Consider the following 18,925-nt stretch of genomic DNA (forward strand, 5'->3'; position numbering starts at 1 on the left):
TTGTATACATTCACACAGAAACCTACATACACATCTGCACATAATCACATGTGAACATGCATCTACAAAATCACCATATACACACATTAAAAAAAACAAACAACCTCTCATGGACAGAAATAAAAACTGAAACCACTGATGTATAACAAAGAATTATATGCCATGACCAAGTGGAGCTTATTTCATATATATAACTGGTTCAACAGAAAATCAACCCATGTGATTCAACATAACAGAGCACACAAAACAGGTTGTGACAGCACCTGACACATAGTCATAATGAAAAGCCCCAGGAAAGAGGAAATGCCACGTCCTCAGCTCAAAAAGCACGTAAACAAATCCTGTAACAGGCCTCACACTCAACACTGAGAGACCCAATGCCTTCTACTCAAGATAGGGATCAAGACACCAATGCCTGTTCCAGTCAATCCTACTTATTCATTCTAATTTGTGAAATCAGACAGAAGAGAGAGGAAAGAAGTGGGGGAGGAATACTGATTGATAGAAAAGAAGAAAAACCCTGTCCTTATTTACATATGACACAATGAAATACATCCTACATACATAGGAACCCCAAGAAATCTATGTAGATACTCCCACAAATAATAAAGTTCACCAAGCTAGAAGGATACAAGTTCAGCAACATGTTTATATACTAAAAATAAACATGTAATCAGCAACATGTTTACATACTAAAAATAAACATGTGAAATGGAAATTAAAACCATGATTTAGAGACACTAAGAAAACCAGACATTTAGGGCTATAGCTTAGAAAACATTTACAGGCATTTCCTACTAGAAACCAGGTCTAAATAAATGGTAAGACATGCTATGCAAATGACCTGCAGGACCAGAAGAACTGCAAATTGAGGATATCCAGCAGACCTCATGCACATTTCCCAGTTACCTGACTCCTGTTTGATCTGGATGGTAGGTTTGATACCAGGTGGCAACGGTGCCTGCTGAGGTTGCTGCTGCTGAGACACTGAGGAAGGCTGGGCCACTGGCTGCTGTGTCTGTTGCTGCACTTGATGTAACTGCTGCTTAGGAGACTGCTGATGCTGTTTAGGAAACTGTGCAAGAATCTGGGTAGGGGCACTCACTAAGCTTTTGGGGGAAGGAAGTCTTGTCGATGCCATTTTGATTGCTGATGTGGACACACCTACAGAAAAGTAAAGAAGATTTAGGAAGAGGGAGGGTAGGGCCGTCAAAACAAGGAGGATTTGAACCATTTCATCAGCCAACTAATACCCTGGAAACACAAAGGAGCAAATATAAAGTCAAGTGTTATAAAAACATCTATTAAGTAGACTAATTACAGTGCCCACACACTCTTGAATACAGTCTTGCTTCATTAACAAGTTACTAATTTTTCTGTAACCATTTTACTTCTTTTCACTGTAGTTTAATTCTGTTACTACTGCTGGTTGCTAGTCTAATTTCTTTTTTCCTTTCTAACAAAACCAAGTTTTTTCCCCTTAAGAATCCACATTTCTGGGCATCGGCATACACTTGATGGAGACCTGTCCCTAAGTCAGCTTTAGAGGGGAATTCTCAATTGGTTTAAGCTTGCCATGCTACTCCATTACTTTTCCCAGCAATAAGGTAAAGCTAGTTATAGCCAACATGTTATGAGAGGAATCTTTTCCTTAGGAAGGATACACAAAAAGGAATTTTTCTCTTCTTCCTTTGGATACTTTCATGGCTGGCTATAATGCCAACAATGTACATATCTAACTAGCAGTGGCGGGAAAAAATTTCTTGTTGGTCCAATGATTCACCTAACTTAACTGAATGAAGCCTTTGTCTTATGAACTTCTGAAATAATAAAGTTTCTTAAAAAGCAGTAAGTCGAGGGAAGGCGGGAAGGAGAGGGAACTGGGATCAACATGTAAAATAAAAAATAAATAATTTTTTAAAAAGCAGTAAGTCAATCAATACTTATTTATGTGCAGTCATTCATTCAATCATTCATCACATTTTTGCAAATAAATTCAGACATTAATCCAGTCAGACTCCAGAATCATTAATTTATTGTACATTTGGATGCCCAAAAGAATACAGGGAAGACCATTAAATAAAACATATTAATCTACCTTTGGAAAAATTATGAATGAAGCTACTACATTGGTAATTTTGACTAAATTCATGCTATGGTTTGAGTATATACCAGAGCCCATGTGTTAAAATTTAATCTCCAATGTAAAGCCTTAAAATGCTAGAAACTTCATCTGATTTAATGAATACAGTTTAGAAGTAGAGCCTCTAGAACACCATTAAAACTAAGCAAGCTAGTTAGGGAGGAACCAATGACTTAATGGCTTTTTAAGAGAAAAAGAACTCAGAAAAGGCACACATATGCACACCCTGTCTCTTGTGACCACTATGCACTATCTTGAAGCTCTGAAGCAAGAAAGTCATCACAAGATACAAGTTCTTGATCTTAGATTTTCAAACCATAAGCCAAAAATAAATCATTTTCCAACCTAAAACTGCCCAACCTGGCCAGGCTGTGGTGGTGCTTTAATCCCAGCACTTGGGAGGCAGAGGCAGTTGGATCTCTGTGAGTTTGAGGCCAGCCTCACCCTGGTTTACAAAGCTACACAGAGAACCCTGTCTCCAAAAACAAAACAACAACAATAACCAAAAAAAAAAAAAAAAAGACAAAAACAAACAAAAACAAAAAACAAAAAAAAACAAAGCTACCCAAACTGAAATGCTTCCTTATACCAAATTTAAAACAAAAAAAAAAAAAAAAAAAAAAAAAAAAAGGACTAATAACAATATATAAAACAGTTAAAGGCTGTAATATGACACCCTAAAACTCTTTTAATGTAAAGAAGTATAAGCTGGGCCAAAGAGATGGCTCAGGGGGTAAAATATCTGCTGTGTAAGCTTGACAATCTTTAGAGTTTGATCCCCAAACCCACAAAAAAGGTGGGAAAATAGAACTAACTACATAAAGGTGTCTTCTGACAGACACTGTAACACCTACATGAACACACCTACATGCATACATAATAATAAAGTATAAGTGGAGAGAGATAATACATAAAAGTTAAGTGTACTGCTCATGTTTTGTGTGTTTAAGAAAATACTAAAGGAAAAAAAAGCAAGAATGAGACAACATACTGGTTAAACACTTTCAATTTTTAAAAAGAAACAAACATTATTTCTGGGCTGGTGAAATGGGTCAGCAGATACAGGGGATTGCCATGCCTGAGGACATGAGTTGGATCCGTAGACCCACATGGTAGGAGAGAAACAATTACAATTGACTTTCACATGTGTGTTATGAACATGCATGCCCACACAAATATATACAAAAACATACTATAAGCAACATATTATAACCTGAAGCAGGCACAGGGTAGGAGAACTAAGGTCAAGAGAAGACTGTCACACTATTACGAAAGGAATTCATAAAGTCCACAGGAAACAAGAGGAAAAGCATAAAATGAAAGAAAAAAAAAAATCTTATCACACAAGAGATGCTGGCAACAAAATAAAAAAAAAATACAATCAACCTAAGTAATTAGCAATGACCCATTCGTTAGTTTTTGGAGAGCAAAAGAACAGAACTGAGAATCAACCAAAAAGCTAGACATAGCTTTCAATCTTGAGTAAAGGACCAAGAAAGAAGCAGTCCTCTAAAAATAAACTATTTTCAAATACACACAATTCACACCTCTCTACGATACCAGCACCAACCAGACTTTTAAACACCAAATTACAAATTCTCCTTTCCAAACATTCAAGTGCACAGCAGCACATATAATATGCTGAGGAAAAGCCTAAATATGTGTCTATTTGCTTCCATGGGTTTTTGTTGTTATTTGTTTTATTTTGTTTTCTGTTTGTTTGTGTTTGTTTGAGACATGATTTCTCTGTGTAGCCCTGGCTGTCCTGGAATTTACTCTGTAGACCAGGCTGGACTCAGAGATTCACCTGCCTCTGCCTCCCAAGCACTGGGATTAAAGGCATGCATAAATGATCTTAGAAAGGAATGGGGTGGGGAGGAAGACAGGACAAGGTGTAGGAATTACAGAGAAAAGAAAATTGTGAACACTTCATTCTCAAGCTAAGGGAGGGTAAGCAGGGAAGTCATCACTGACCTAACTCTCTCTCTCTCACTCTCTCTCTCTCTCTCTCTCCCTCCCTCCCCTCCCCTCCCCCTGTTGTCTTCAAAAATCCCTCCACACAAGGACAGAATTAAATAGTGGCTCACCACTCACCTTGTGCTACTGTTGACATGACCACGGATGGTGTGGAAGATACCACGGCTGTTACTGCAACTGTACTAGAAATAGGTGATAGCGTGGAACTGGGGTTGCTGCTGCTGCTGCTGCTACTGCTGCTGACCAGAGAGGACTGTGATGCAGTTATAACAACCGGTGGCTTCTGAGTTGTGGAAGCAATGACTGATGTTGGTACAAGCTTAGTGACTGCTGCATAGTTATGGGATTTGGAGAGAATGTTGGGCACGAAGGTTGAACTTGGAGATGTGGTCACTATAATAACCTAAAGGAGGAAAAATAAGTTATTTTCATGTACATACTGTATACCATCAATGTATATACAATTCAAAACTAAGTTTTGAAATAGGAAAAGCAATTCAACAGAGAGGAAGATATACCTAATTAAAAGTATATTAACACTTTCCTTTACCAGCAATAATCAAAACTACCTAAAAATACAAATTTTCAGCAAGTATTTTAAGAGACAGTGTTCAGTGTTGTGCATGATGTGGCTCTGTAAGCATCCCAATAAACCATACACTATTTAGGGGATAAATTCACTCCATCACATGAGAAAGTAATTGAGATTTGTTCACTTGTAAATACTTATTGAGCATCTACTATGTGCCAGGCATTGTTCTAGATGCTGAGGATAGAAGAATGAACAAAACTTACTTGCATGGAGTTTATATTCTAGTGCAGAGAGAGAAACAAAAAATACATGACATGTAGAAACAAATGGAAAAGACAACAAACCAGTGTAAAGAAAAAAAAAAAAAAAAGGGATGATTTGAGTGTAGATTTTTTTTTTTTTTAAATAAAGTACTCAGTGAAGATCTTTATGTAAGGTGACATTTGAGCAGAAACAAGAGAGGTCAGAGTGTGAACCATGTACTGTTAACACTTAGAAGGACACTCAGTGGCATGGGGAGTAGAAAACAAAGGCCCCAAGACAAAAGCAAGCTTTGGGTACTCAAGAGCTTTAAAGATCTAAGGGACAGACTGGTATTCATAAAGCACATAACTATTGAGAAGTAATAGAGGACTAGAAAATGTAAAGTCATGATAGTTCATGTCCTTTCATATGATGTGAAGCAAGTAGCAGTAGTTCTCTGTGATCTCCCTCCATAAAGTTCATAACCCTAATCTAATAAAGAGAAAAACATCAAGCAAATTCTAGGAGTGGGGCATCTTTCTAAAACACCTGGCCTGTCAAAAATAATAGTTTAAAAAAAAAAAAAAAAAACAGGAAAATCTGAGAAATTTTCACACTGAGAGGTATTTAAGGAGACAAAACAGGTAAATAGAATGTGGCATCCTGGATGGAAATCCTGGAACAGAAAAAGACAGTAAGTAAAGCCAAGGAAATCCAAATAAACTATGAACTTAAGTTAATATTAATAATAATGCATTATTACTATTAATTAAAACAATGCATCACACTAATGAGAAATATTAACAGGGAAAGATGTAAACTTTTATAAATTTTCTGTAAATCTAAAACATCTAAAAAATTGAATCTATTTTTCTAAAGTATCTATCTGCTAGATGGAAGCTACCATAGGGCAGTGAGAGTAGTACAGCCAAATTAAGAAGTTCTTATAAACCAGCAGAAATGGGAGTGACCAATGTGTTGGTGGGAGCTGTTAGTTTTACACCTTATAGGTGAAATAGCAGGGTGTACCCCTAGTCTATTATAAAGAACAGATATAAAGAAAGAGAAGTCAAGCTTTAGCCAGTAAGAGATTTAGCAGCAATACATTTCACAGAGACTAGCACTGAATAAAAGACCCATGGTCAAAATCACCCAATAGGTTTAAAAAAGAAAGAAAAGCAGTATAGAAAGCCTACAGCAAAGAAGGTTAAAAGCAGAAGACTAAAGTATCTGGATTTCATATTAAGAACAATTAAGAAGCCACGGGAAGATTTTTAAGAACAAAAACAAGATGTGATGTTTATTTTAAAAGATCATTCTAGTTGCCATGAAGTAGAGGCAAGAGTAGAAGCTACTACAGCAGGCCAAAAGTGACAGCAGTTTCTTGGGCTGGGGTGTTATCAGAAAGAAAGCGAAGTGACCAGATACAAATCATTCTGACAAGTAGAGAAACTAAAACTTGTGGATGAATGACAACAGTAGAGTTCCTAGAGAGGAACCAAGAAAAGCTCCCAGAGTTAATATATGCATGGGCTTATTTAGCTGTCCCCAAATCCCATGATACAGATACTATTATTATCCCCATTTCACAGGAAAGAACACAAAAGTTACTTATGCTTTGGTAGCATGCATCACAGTTTTATTTTGGAGTGAGTAAGCAGTGCTATAGTGATACCCAGTTCTTTCACTAAAATTATTTGTGCCTATCTAAGACAGAACAAATTGTTCTAAAAAAAAAAAAAAAAAATCCAAAAAATTACAGAAGAAATTCTTTTACAGCTTTACATTGGTCCTAAAGAAAGTCTGAAGTTAAATCAGTCAAAAAATTTGAGTGAGTTTGTACTTGGTATCTACATCAATAAGGAAACATAAACTATATCATTACTACATATTTTCAATTAACAAAGAAATTAAGACATTAGTACTTGTCCATTACTTTAAAGAGTGTGTTGTTTTAGCAAACAAGACATATTTTAACCAGCAGACATTTGTAGAAAGTTGGTCAGTATAACCACAAGCAGGCTGATTAGCAAACAATATGCAAGATTATTGAAAACAACCGAGAAACTATTATACAAACTGAGAATTGGCCAACACAGCAAGAGGGTCATAACCTTCAGAGTCAAATGAGCCTGCGCTTAGATCTTCTTGCCTCCGCCACTTTCAAGTGACAGGCCCCTGGACATGTTAAAATCGTTAAGTTCCAATTTATTTTTTTCTATAAAATAGGGATAATAATTCCAACCTTACAAAACCATTACAAGGATTAGATGATATAATCGTGTGAAGCATCTACTAGGCACATAGCAGGTGGTCAATATTTGACAGTTAATAAATGGTACTTACTAGAAGCTTACTATTCCTATTTAATGTTAGATGGATATGAATACAGCATTGTAGATCACTTCTATCCAAAAACGATGAGTATATATACTGTGTTTGTTTCATTAGAAACATTTTCTTTCTTTCCCTGCCTAATGCTGATATCCCTGAGTATACAAAGAATTCATAGCTACCAGACCCAAACTAATTAGGGTACTAAAGGCAATTGGGTTTCACTTTTGTCAATCCTGAACCACTAGTCACAGCTTCCAGGAGGCACAATGCTGATGACTGCGGTACAAAAGAGGATTCATCAGGCTTGGCAGGAAAGAACGCCATAGTTAATTAGCAATGTTGGGCATGGACAGGAAAGAAAAGTGTGCACAGTTCAAATATTTGAAATTTAAGAATGAAAGCAGGAGTCAACCATTAAGAAAAGAATAAATCTAGGGTCTTTAGAAGCATATCTTAGATTACGGGTACAAATGATAAAACATAGTTTGAGATTTCAGTACACAAATGATTTCTGATCTGTAAAGGGGCTTCCCAAACTAGAGTTCCACCCTGGAGAAATCACTTACACTTTAAAGTTGCTTATTACAACAAGGGAGATTAAAAGGTTTTGAAGCGGAGTGAGCCACACAGTGTTTATTCAGGCCATAATTCAAATTACTGACCTTCTAGCACTCACAAAAACTCCTTAAGAGTGCTGGGACTTGCACCCTAAGGACAAAATGAAAAATATCAATCAAGCACATGAAAGCATAAAGCTATATTCTGTTGCTCTGTTTGATCAGTGCTGTATCAATGTTGTTTTAAATGAGGCATATTAACATACGTGGAAATGTATCTATGCTGAATATGCACAACCTATTTAAATGTGAACACCGTTTACAAAATCAAAAACAATTATACTTAATGTAAAGTCACTTTACCTACAATAATTAATTGATAAGTTGACTTAAACACAAATTGTGAGAAATCCAAGGTAAATATAATATGACAATAACCTTGGATAAAATTATTTTTTAAATCCAATTACCCAGAAAACAGAAAACAAAACAAAACACAGAATGTGTATTTATTAGTCCTAACCATACTCTAGTCCAAAAAATCTTTAAAAATAGATGGCAGAGAAAGAATGAAGTAAGAAAGCACAGTTTTACAAGTGGAACACAGTAGATGCTCAGTAATTATTTGTGGAATAAATGAGTCTTTTTAAATTTACCTTAAATGTATATGTTTTTGTTTGTTTGTTTGTTTGTTTTGGAGACAGGGTTTCTCTGTGTAGCCCTAGCTCTCCCAGAACTAGCTCTTGCAGACCAGGCTGGCCTTAAACTCAAAGATTCACCTGTCTTTACCTCCCAAGTGCTAGGTCTAAAGACGTGCGTGCACCACCACAGCCAGGGTTAAATGCTTTCCTTTTTTTTTTTTTAAACACAAGTAAATCTAAATTTCTGAATCTGAAAATTCATGGCATGGCTACATATGACTTTGAAAATAAATGTGCCTCCTTAAAAGCATGAGTCTGTCTAACAACCTCAAATATTCATTCTCACCTCAAAATCATGAAGATAAAAACAAGAGTCAGTAAAGAAAAAAGAAAATGAAAACAAAGCATTCAGACTCCACTTAAAAGGAATCCTATCTGTTACAAACGTTTTTTATGTAAATCTGCCAAATTAGAAAGTTAACAATGTTAGGTTACATTTATTAAACACTCATTGTATGGACTATAATTATCTTCAGTGAATAATCTTATCTAATTTTCCTGGTAACTCTTAAGAAGTGCTATTATTACTTTTGTCTTAAAAGGAAACAGGTTCAAGCAGTTAGCAATGGGCCAGTGACACAGCTCTGTGGGAAAATGCTTGCCTAAAATGACCAGACAGTACTGGAGTCAGATCTAGTTATGTGTGTATTGATTTGTTCATTTATTATTTCATTCATTCAACAAATATTAATTAGCATCTAGTACATGCCAAGGCATTGTTCTAAATACTAGGGAATCTTGTCATAAATAAAACAGAGACCTAAGCTACCCTCAGCAGTACATGGGAGAAACAGAAAATAAACCTGTAATTTATAACATCAACTACTTAAAAAACATAATAAATAAAAACAAAACACACACCAGGAACAAAAGAATACAGAAAAAAAAATGTAGGAACTCTTACTACTTTCCTACCCTATTTCTTGAATACTAAAGTCATTTTTAAGTAGATGAAAAGAGAAAAGAATAGCCATAAGATCAAGCAATGAAGGCAGTAAAAACATTACTATAAGATTTAAAAACCTGTAGGAGAGACAGAAGGGGAGAAGGAGAGGGGGAGGAAAACATGAGGGACCAGGGAGGTCAAGTTGGGAGAAAGACACAGAAGGAGAGCAAGGAAAGAGATACCTTGATAGAGGGAGCTGTTATGGGCTTAACTAGAAACCTGGCACTAGGGAAATTCCCAGGAATCAACAAGGATGACACCAACTAAGAATCTAAGCAATAGTGGAGAGGCTACCTTAAATGCCCTTCCCCTAAATTGAGATTGATGACTACCTTAAATGCCATCATAGAGCCTTCATCCAATAGCTGATAGAAGCAGAAGCAGAGATTCACAGCTAAATGATGAGCCAAACTCTTGAAATCCAGTTGTAGAGAGGGAGGAGTGATGAGCAAAGGGGTCAAGATCATGTTGGAGAAATCCACAGAAAACAGCTGACCTGAGCAAGTGGGAGTTCACAAACTACAGACTGACAGCTGGGGAACCTATATAAGACCGAACTAGGTCCCCAGAATGTGGGTATCAATTGGGAGGCTTGGGTAGTCTATGGGGCCTCTGGCAGTGAAACCAGTATTTATACTTAGTGCATGAACTGGCTTTTTGGAGCCCATTCCCTATGAAGGGATACTCTCTCAGCCTAGATATGGGGGGAGGGCCTCAGTCCTGCCCCAAATGATGTGACAGACTTTGATGATCCCCCATGAAAGGCATCACCCTTTCTGAGGAGTGGATGGGGGAGTGGAATAGGGAGATGGTGGGGGGGGGGGAGTGGGAGGATAAGAAGGAGAGGGAACTGGGATTGGTTTGTAAAATAAGTTCATTTTTAATTTAAATTTGAAAAGTAATAAAAAATTTGAAGAGATTTAACAACCTGAAACATTCATATAATAGTCAGTTGGTATCAAGCTCAGAAAGAGCTAAGGATGATACAGCTCAGTGGTAGAGTACTTGTCCAGTATATACAAGACCCTGGGTTCACACACACACACACACACACACACACACACACACACACACACACACACAGTGGTAGAGTACTTGTCCAGTATATACAAGACCCTGGGTTCTCACACACACACACACACACACACACCTGGGTTCTCTCTCACACACACACACACACACACACACACACACACACACACACACACCAGGAAAAAAAAGGAATAACCAACACAATGTAAAAAGTGGCTTACTTGAAATCAAGTAAAAACACAAACCTTATGTTCGATAAACACAAACCATCAAAAATAGTTGATTCATATATTTGAAACAGTTCATTGTTATCAGCAAATTAGTGAAATGCTGACTTTCAAAAGCACTCAGCAAAGCAAAAGAACTCACATTTTCTAGGTGCAAGCTCTGTATCACAACTTAAATACTTTGATTTGGCATTACTCTTGTCCCTGAGATAAGAAAAGACTCAGAAACACTTATTATTCACCATTTACTCCAAAGCACTGGCAGCAAAGTTTATAATACTCAAAGCAAGAAACTAGAAGATGCTTGCCTGATGAATCTGACAACCCTAAGGACAAGTGGCAAAGGGACAGAGTAGTTAATGTGTGAATTTCATATGTAAGCTGACTGCCAGATGCTTAAGGAAAATCTGAAAAGAAAAACATCAAGTAATAAAATGAACTAACAGGTAAAATAAAGAGCATGAAAAAAAGAAAACCAAACCAAAAGACTTATGAATATAACCAAATAAAAGAATATAATCATCCTACCAAAAAGCAGGATGTTATTTTTAAAAAGGAAAACAAGGAACATCTACAGAAGAAGGAAGAATTATTAGAAATTTAAAGTATAATGGTTGCCAAGTATATTAATGCATGCCTATGATCCTTAGCACTCAGGCATTCAAGATCAGCCAAAGCAACACAGTAAGTCGAAGGCTGAACTGAACTAAATAGTGAGATGATTTCATCATGAAAAATAAAGTATGATAGCAAAAATGAACAATTCCATGCAAGTAATATAGGGCACTGATCAAAAGTATAGAAAATGACAATACACATTTACCCATGTTAAGCTCTCTTCTAACAGCTTTACATATATTATTTATTATATCCAAAGATCTTATATAAACACTGGGGGTTTTGCTCTCTATTTCACAGAGAAACCCTGGACATAGAGTTTAGTTTCCCCCACAGTCAAAAAGCTAGTTGTGGTTGATATTTTGTTTATGATCTAATAAAGCTTGTCTGAAGATCAGAGTGCAGAACTAAGCCATAAGTTATCCACACACCTAAGCCATTAGTTAGCCATAGAGGACAGGAAGTAGTGGCCACACCTTTAATCCCAGCTCAGAGGCAGATGGATCTGTGTGAGTTCAAGGATACCCTAAGCTACATCAGAGTGAATCATTCTAAAAGAGAAACAGAGCTCACACCTTTGATCCCAGCACTTGGGATCATATGCCTTTAACCCCAGCACTAGGGAGGTGGAGACAGGAGTGATATGGCTGGGCAGAGAGACGAATGCAAGACAGGAAGACACAAGAATGAATGGCAGTCTGAGGATTTGTAGAGACAGAGGCAATCTAGGCAGTCTGAAAGGAGTCTGACGAGCAGTGGAGTCTGGAGATGCAATCTGAGGACAGAACCACCCCTTTGGTCTGAGGCAGAGGTAAGAGCCAGTGGCTGACCATTTTGCTTCTCTGATCTTCAGCTTTAAGCCCGATCATCTGTCTCTGGGTTTGTATTACTTGTGCTACAGCTAGTGGCAAGCTGGAATTAAAATTAATAAAGTCTAGTTCCAAAACCCATATCCTTAGCCGCTATGCTACAGTTGGGGCTGGATGGGAAATAGAAATGAGCAGTATGAGAAAATCAATGAGGATCGATTCAGGAAGTTCCAAATTCTCAATAAGTGATCTACAAAGGAAATGTAGGACATCAAAGAGTTAACCCAAGAACTTCTGAGAACTAAAGGCATGAGTGTACAGTATAAAAAGCTCTAAGGATACAATCTAAGTCTTTGCTGTTTCAGTACTCTAAATAGAGTATCCAAAGACAAAACTAGGAGCTAAAAAACAGAATAGCACTGGGTATCTCAAAACTCAGAGGGAAAAAATTTCCTTTGTCTACACAGGGTTTCAAAAAACTTCTCAGCCACTAATACACTGGGAAGCTACTAAAGGACATACTTTAGCAAAATAAATAAACTAATAAAAAGGGAAGAACAGAAAGATGCTAAAAAGGAAACCCCAGAAACACAGGTGTAAAATAAACCTCATGTCATCACACTCCACACCAGTGTGGAGACAGGATTGCAATAACATGAAATTGACAGAGTACCAGTGACTTGTGGTCAGAAATGAATGCAAAACAACATGCAAATAATAAAAAGGAAAATAACAATTATTCACTTACTCATATCCCTTCTTTTTTCTAAGAAACACTTAACTCTACTGGCAAAGCAAAACTCACTTCCTAAGCATAAGACCACACAAACAAAGACTTTAAAACTTTTCTAGTTTGTTTCAAAATGGCATTACAATTATCAAATACACCATAAGTCAGGACGCAGATCTGCTGTCACCTTAAGCAAACTATCTGGCACCTAATCCTCATCTTTAAGAAGTGAATAATAATACCTAACTCAATGTTTTATGTGCAGAATTAAACAAGAGATGTAAGCATTCCTAACATAATGCCAAGTACATAGTAAGCACTCAGTATATGACCATCAACTCTAAATCATACTGTATGAAAGAGACAGAATGACTGAGACTCCTTCCACCACATACCTTCTGTGTTGTTGTGTTTGTTGTCTGTGTTGATGGTTTGGTGAAAGTTATTTTCACAGGTGACATGTGGGGTGGCAAGGAGTTGGCAATGCTTTGCATGATGTTGCTCATCTTGGGACTGCCACTCACAGGCACAGTGATGGTCTTTGACACTGGAACAACAGCCTTTGGAACTTCTTTCAGGACTACAGGAGAAGAACTAGAAGAGTTTGTTCGCCTGCGTTTTCTGGGTTTTTCATCTTCATCTGAACAGCTAACACCTGTAAGACAATGAAAGTACTCCTACTTATACAAAACTAGCATTGCCTCTTATACTTTATTTTTTAAAACATCCATGTCATCCTTTGCCTCTCCCTTTCTTTTTTTATAATTTACCTTTTGTTTTATGTGCATTGGTGTTTTGCCTGCATGTGTGAGGGTGTCAGATCTTGCAGTTACAGAAAGTTGTGAGCTGCCATGTGAGTGCTGGGAATTGAACCCAGGTCCTCTGAAAGAACAGTCCGTGCTTTTAACCTTTTATCTGAGTCTGCATATCATATTTTTCTTTGAGGAACACCACCAGCCTCAAAGACCTATTCTTCACCCTGCAAGCCACCTTCTCTGTGAAGCCTCCCCTTCCTTGATGCAGAGCTAATCCACCACTCCCGAGCAGTACATAAAGCACTTTGTACATACTCTTCTGTACCACTTACCACATGACAATATAATGGTCTGCACATCTCCCATATTAATGACCTCTCAGACAAGAATGACAAAGCCAACTTTTGTTTCCCTGGTATAGCGAATTGCAGGAAGTTGGTGAATGAATAATAAAAACTAACATTGTCTTTGAGTATAAAATGATACAGTTCTTGTAACTTGAAAGTGCATTAATTTATGAAATGGTTTCTTAGTGTTTGAGATTCACTAAGAGTAGTTTTAAAAATGATTTTAAAACTTAGGCCCTGAGAGTCATTTCTAAAGACCACATTGGTTAAATCTACAGAAACCTGAGATGAACATAACAGCCCATGATTCTTAGCATTTTTATGGCCTAAAAACTTCAATTCTTTTATAGATTTTATAAAATTCATATGATAAATAAACAAAGCAACATACATGGGAAATTTCTATAGAGCACACATAGAAATTACATAGTATGACTCATGGAATTGGTGATAAAATATAAGTCTTTACAACTTCAATTTTTAGACTCTATACAGTATTGGCAATGACCTAGAAACCTGTCTTTAAAAGGCAAATGTCACCTCTAAAATCTATAAGGAAATCAAACTTATTAGCATATTGAGACCAATTAAAACCAAATACTAATGACAAAAAGCAAAGTGAACAAAATAAAGTACAAAACACTTTTTAAAATAAAATTAAGAGACACTGACATAAAAAGGCTAGACATCAAACTGTTCTGTAGAGCCAAGTAAGGGAGCACAGCAGTGATCCCAGCACTTGGAGGCTGAAGCAGAAGGGTCTCAAGTCTGAGGCCAGTGGGGCTACACAGTGAGATTCTGTTCTCAGAAGAGACTATTGTTCAGAGCAGAGTGGAATCGGAAATTTAAAACTACAAATAAAAAACTTTTTTAAAGATTATGTCAAGTAGAAATATAAAAGGTAGCCTCTAGAATGAGTCACTAAATGTAAGAGCTGGATGACACAAGGAGTAACTCAAGAAAACACTACAAAGACCGGGATTGAAGGAAAACATCTGATAGTCACATAAGGACATGCCTTCAGTTCCTATTCATGTCTGTGTTCCACAGGACTCAAAAGATGTGAATGTCTAAAGGACAGCACTGTGCAAAGGCAGATTTCCAAAAAGCAAAAAATGATTTATCAAATCCCAGAACTGACGAAAGAACAAATACCTAGTCATACATACAGATAAGAAGTCTTTAGAATCTCCAAACACAAAATAACCACTAAAATCAGCATGTGCCACAATGACTGACTCCAGAAAAGCAGATCAAATCAAAGCCTAGAGTACAGCATTTTGTCCAGAGGGCCTGATAACACTGAGGCATCACTTACTTTTGACATATACAGTACTTCCACTTGGCAAGACAACTACACTGGAGGCAGGACTGGCAGGTCTCGGAGACTTAACCGTTGCTATGCTGCCACTTGGAACAGGGGTAGAGGTTGGGGTTGATGTGGTACTTGTGTAGGAATAGCAAACCACTACTGAAGGAATGATAAAAGAAAAATTAAAAAAAGTTTGCTGTTAACTTTCACCACAACTGTCCAGACATATAGAGAAATTACTTTTATTGCAGGTCAACTTTATCATTTTCATATGATCAGAAGCTAGATGCTAGTACAAGGTACTAGACTCAAGGGTTAAAGACTATTTTGAAAATCACTTAATGGGTCTTCCCAAGTATTTACCAGCTCATCAACAGGTAACTGGAAATGAAGAATGGAGGTACAAAGCAAACAAGTTTAAAACTATTCTGAGAAAAAGGAAAATCATTTCTCATAACAGCAAGAACTGGACAACAGGTACAAAACTGAAATACTCTTTAATACCAATAGCAGGACCACTAATGTTAACTTTTCCCTAACCACAACAATTTCCAAAGCACTTACAGGAGAAACAAACTAACTCTTCTGTCATTTGCCAACCAAGTGGTGCAACAATAACTAAAATAATGATGACATCAAATTTCAACCTCCTTATCATTCAATGAAAGGGCACAACACAGGAATAGCCTGGAGTTACCACGTAAGATAATATGCTCAATCTTTTCCATCATCACCAACTCTCACACCACATCTCACTTTTAAAGATGAGGAGCCCATAGTTTACAGACTGTAAGATTTGGTAAGGTCACAAACCTAGGAAATAATAATAAACCTTGATCCCAATCACCAATTTTACTATTAGGAACCCAATTTTCTTCCCATTCTATCAGCTAGCAAAAGGAGAAGGTAAAAGTGGGAAGAGAGGAGATGTAACTGCCAACAATGAAGAAAATAGAAATCCGGTAGAGGCTAAGTTTGCACAGATAACTGCCTCCCTGAAAATATAGCTTTCTTTGGCATAGAGCCAAGCCTGGCTTTCTCATTGTATGCAAGGCCCACCACTAGACAAGACAAAGCAATTTCTCAATGTAATCTGGCAAACACATAGTCTTCAGAGTTGCTTTTAATCCAAGAATACTCTCAAATTTATTATCACCTTAGTAAAAGAATTTAAAGATTGTTTAAAGCATGGCAATTACTAGATTAAGTAACAGTAAGAAAGTGCTCATTGGCTGGAACAGAAAGGCTACGTGTACCATTGATGCAAAAAGACCAAAAATAGTTTTATTTTGTGGATCTATCAGTTCAGCATCTTTTATCCAGAAGGTATTTCTGTCATCTTGTTTATTTTCTACTGTGATTCATTAAGTCCTTCCATTCATCTCTAACAAGAGACACTCAGAAGGCATAGTGGCTCATATCTGTAACCTCAGCAGCAGGGAGTCTGAGATGAAAGGACTACCTCAACTGAGTCCAGCCTGGGCTAGAACACTTGGTTTGGTCTCAAAAACAAAACAAAACAATATAAGACAAATGTCAGAAATTCAATCTGAGAAAACTTTTTCTGTGATTAACATTATTTTCCCTTAAAGAAATCTGATTTGGGGCGGGTAATGGTGACGAATGCCTTTAGTCCCAGCACTCAGGCGGCAGAGGCAGGCAGATCTCTGTGAGTTCAAGGCCAGCCTGGTCTACAGAGCTAGTTCTAGGACAGCCAAGACTACACAGAGAAACCCTGTCTCGAAAACTCAAAAAAAAAAAAAAAAAAACTAGAAATCTGATTTTGATGGAGTTCTACTTTCAGAATCAAAGATATACCAATCTCATAATTTATAAGCACTTACTAAAAATAGATGAAAAGTTCTGAGAAGAATTTTCTCTAACAGCAGTATTCCTACTCACCTTCTTTGCTTGCTGTCTCTGCAGGCACGGGAAGGGATGCATTGTGCTGGACAGCTGCGTTGGCCACAGCATTTGCTGTTACAGTGAAGGCAGTCTGGGGAACCAGCCGGGGCATCAGTGGTACCAATCTACGCCCTTCAATGGACCATTCTGAAGAACTATTAGGTCCAGACATACTAAACAAAAGAGAAAATGCTGCTACAAGGGTTTGCACTTGCTAAAAATGAGTCAAACAAGCACAATCTTTTAAATGATAAGAAGTACCCTGAATTCCGGAGAAGCTTCATTTTAAGCAAGCAAGATCAACTTAGGTACAATTAAATTCAAGGAATGCCACACACCAAGGTTCTTATACACATTATTCTATAATTTGAATAACTATGAAATTTTTTTTCTATGCTTTGAAAATAAAAAAAAATTGGTATTAGTTTTATGAAACTGGATTTCACAAATGAAAACAAATATTTCTATTAATAAAATTAACTTTTAGAACTTAATTTTGGTCTAGGGCCATACCACCCTGAATGCGCCCGATCTCGTCTAATCTTGGAAGCTAAGCAGGGTCAGGCCTGGTTAGTACTTGGATGGGAGAACTTAATTTTGTAACTATACAAAGAAAGTAAAAACACTGGTACTGTTAAGAATCAGAGTTTCTTTTACAGTTAAAGGTGGAGTTCAGTGAATCTTTGCAAAATTTTCTAACTGCCCACATGGCCAGAGATTCTAAAGGCTTTCAAACCCGAAAAACTGAGGCAGTAAACGAGAGGAGTTAGTAAGATGGGAAGAGCTGTACACAACAGCAGGTGCTGCTGCTCACTGCATTTTTATATTATCACCCTTCCTGTTTAAAAAAAAAAAAAAAAAAAAAAAGAGTAGAACTAAGCATTCTAAAAGAAATCCACACTATTTCACTTTATTTGTACGGTGTACTGTGTACTCTATCTAAAAAGCGCTTGAGGCAACTGGACCCTCTCTAAGACATTTTTAAAACTCTCTGCTTTAAATCTCAAATAAGTTTTGTTCCAGAAATCGGACCAGAGGTTAAAATATCAAGACAGTTGCTATATCTCTCTCTTGGCTTCATGAAACACCCTAATGATTAGTGTTCAAGGTTTAAAATTAATCTAGAAACAACTAATTTTCTTTACTAAATCAGAAATATCTCAAGTTTTATGAAACCACGGTGACGGTGACAGTGATGGGTGTTGTTCAAATCAACTAAGGGCATGTTCCATACCAGGCATTGCTCTACATAGCTTATGTATATTAACTCAGTTCCCTCAACAATCCTATGAAATTGATAGTATTGGCATCTCCATTTTCTAGAATGAGAAACTAAGTCACAGAGAAGTTAAATAACTTGCCTACAGCTACAATACTAATAAATGTCTCCTTCAACAAGTATATATTATGCTTCCATAATTATTTGTCATATCATAAACAAAGAATAAAAGTTTTCTAGTGGGTTTTATGGGTAGCTTTTTCTTTATACCAATTGAGCAATTATTGTCTAATTACTGCCAACTTTTGCTGCAGGGAATAAATTACAACTTAAAAGGTATTTAAAACAGGCATGATAACACAAGCCTTTAGCCTTTAATCCCAGCACCCTCTTAGTAAAAGTAAACTGAGTTCATAGTCAGCCTAGTTTACATAGTCAATTCCAGGCCAGCCAAGGGTACATAATGAGACCCTGTCTCAAAACACCAAAAGAAAATAAAACATTGTCTCAAAAAAAAGGAAGGGACAAAGGGAGG

At 36.9% G+C, this 18,925-nt stretch overlaps 1 protein-coding gene across 17 annotated transcripts in view; it reads right to left on the reverse strand.

Moving 5' to 3' along the window:
- Positions 1 to 18,925, reverse strand: part of Emsy (EMSY transcriptional repressor, BRCA2 interacting) — a 71,844-nt gene that overhangs the window by 38,425 nt on the left and 14,494 nt on the right. For 10 of the 17 annotated variants that reach the window (XM_051192297.1, XM_051192295.1, XM_051192298.1 and 7 more), the window contains 5 exons: positions 17,169 to 17,344; positions 15,273 to 15,425; positions 13,248 to 13,507; positions 4,238 to 4,523; positions 910 to 1,164 (listed from right to left, as the gene is read on the reverse strand). In XM_051192297.1, the coding sequence (XP_051048254.1) occupies positions 910 to 1,164; positions 4,238 to 4,523; positions 13,248 to 13,507; positions 15,273 to 15,425; positions 17,169 to 17,344 (1,130 nt within the window). The remainder of the gene's footprint in view (positions 1 to 909; positions 1,165 to 4,237; positions 4,524 to 13,247; positions 13,508 to 15,272; positions 15,426 to 17,168; positions 17,345 to 18,925) is intronic. The other 7 variants (XM_051192304.1, XM_051192308.1, XM_051192303.1 and 4 more) reach the window with 2 other exon arrangements.

Source organism: Phodopus roborovskii, unplaced genomic scaffold (genome assembly GCF_943737965.1).
Source record: "Phodopus roborovskii unplaced genomic scaffold, PHOROB, whole genome shotgun sequence".
Taxonomy (NCBI): Eukaryota; Metazoa; Chordata; class Mammalia; order Rodentia; family Cricetidae; genus Phodopus; species Phodopus roborovskii.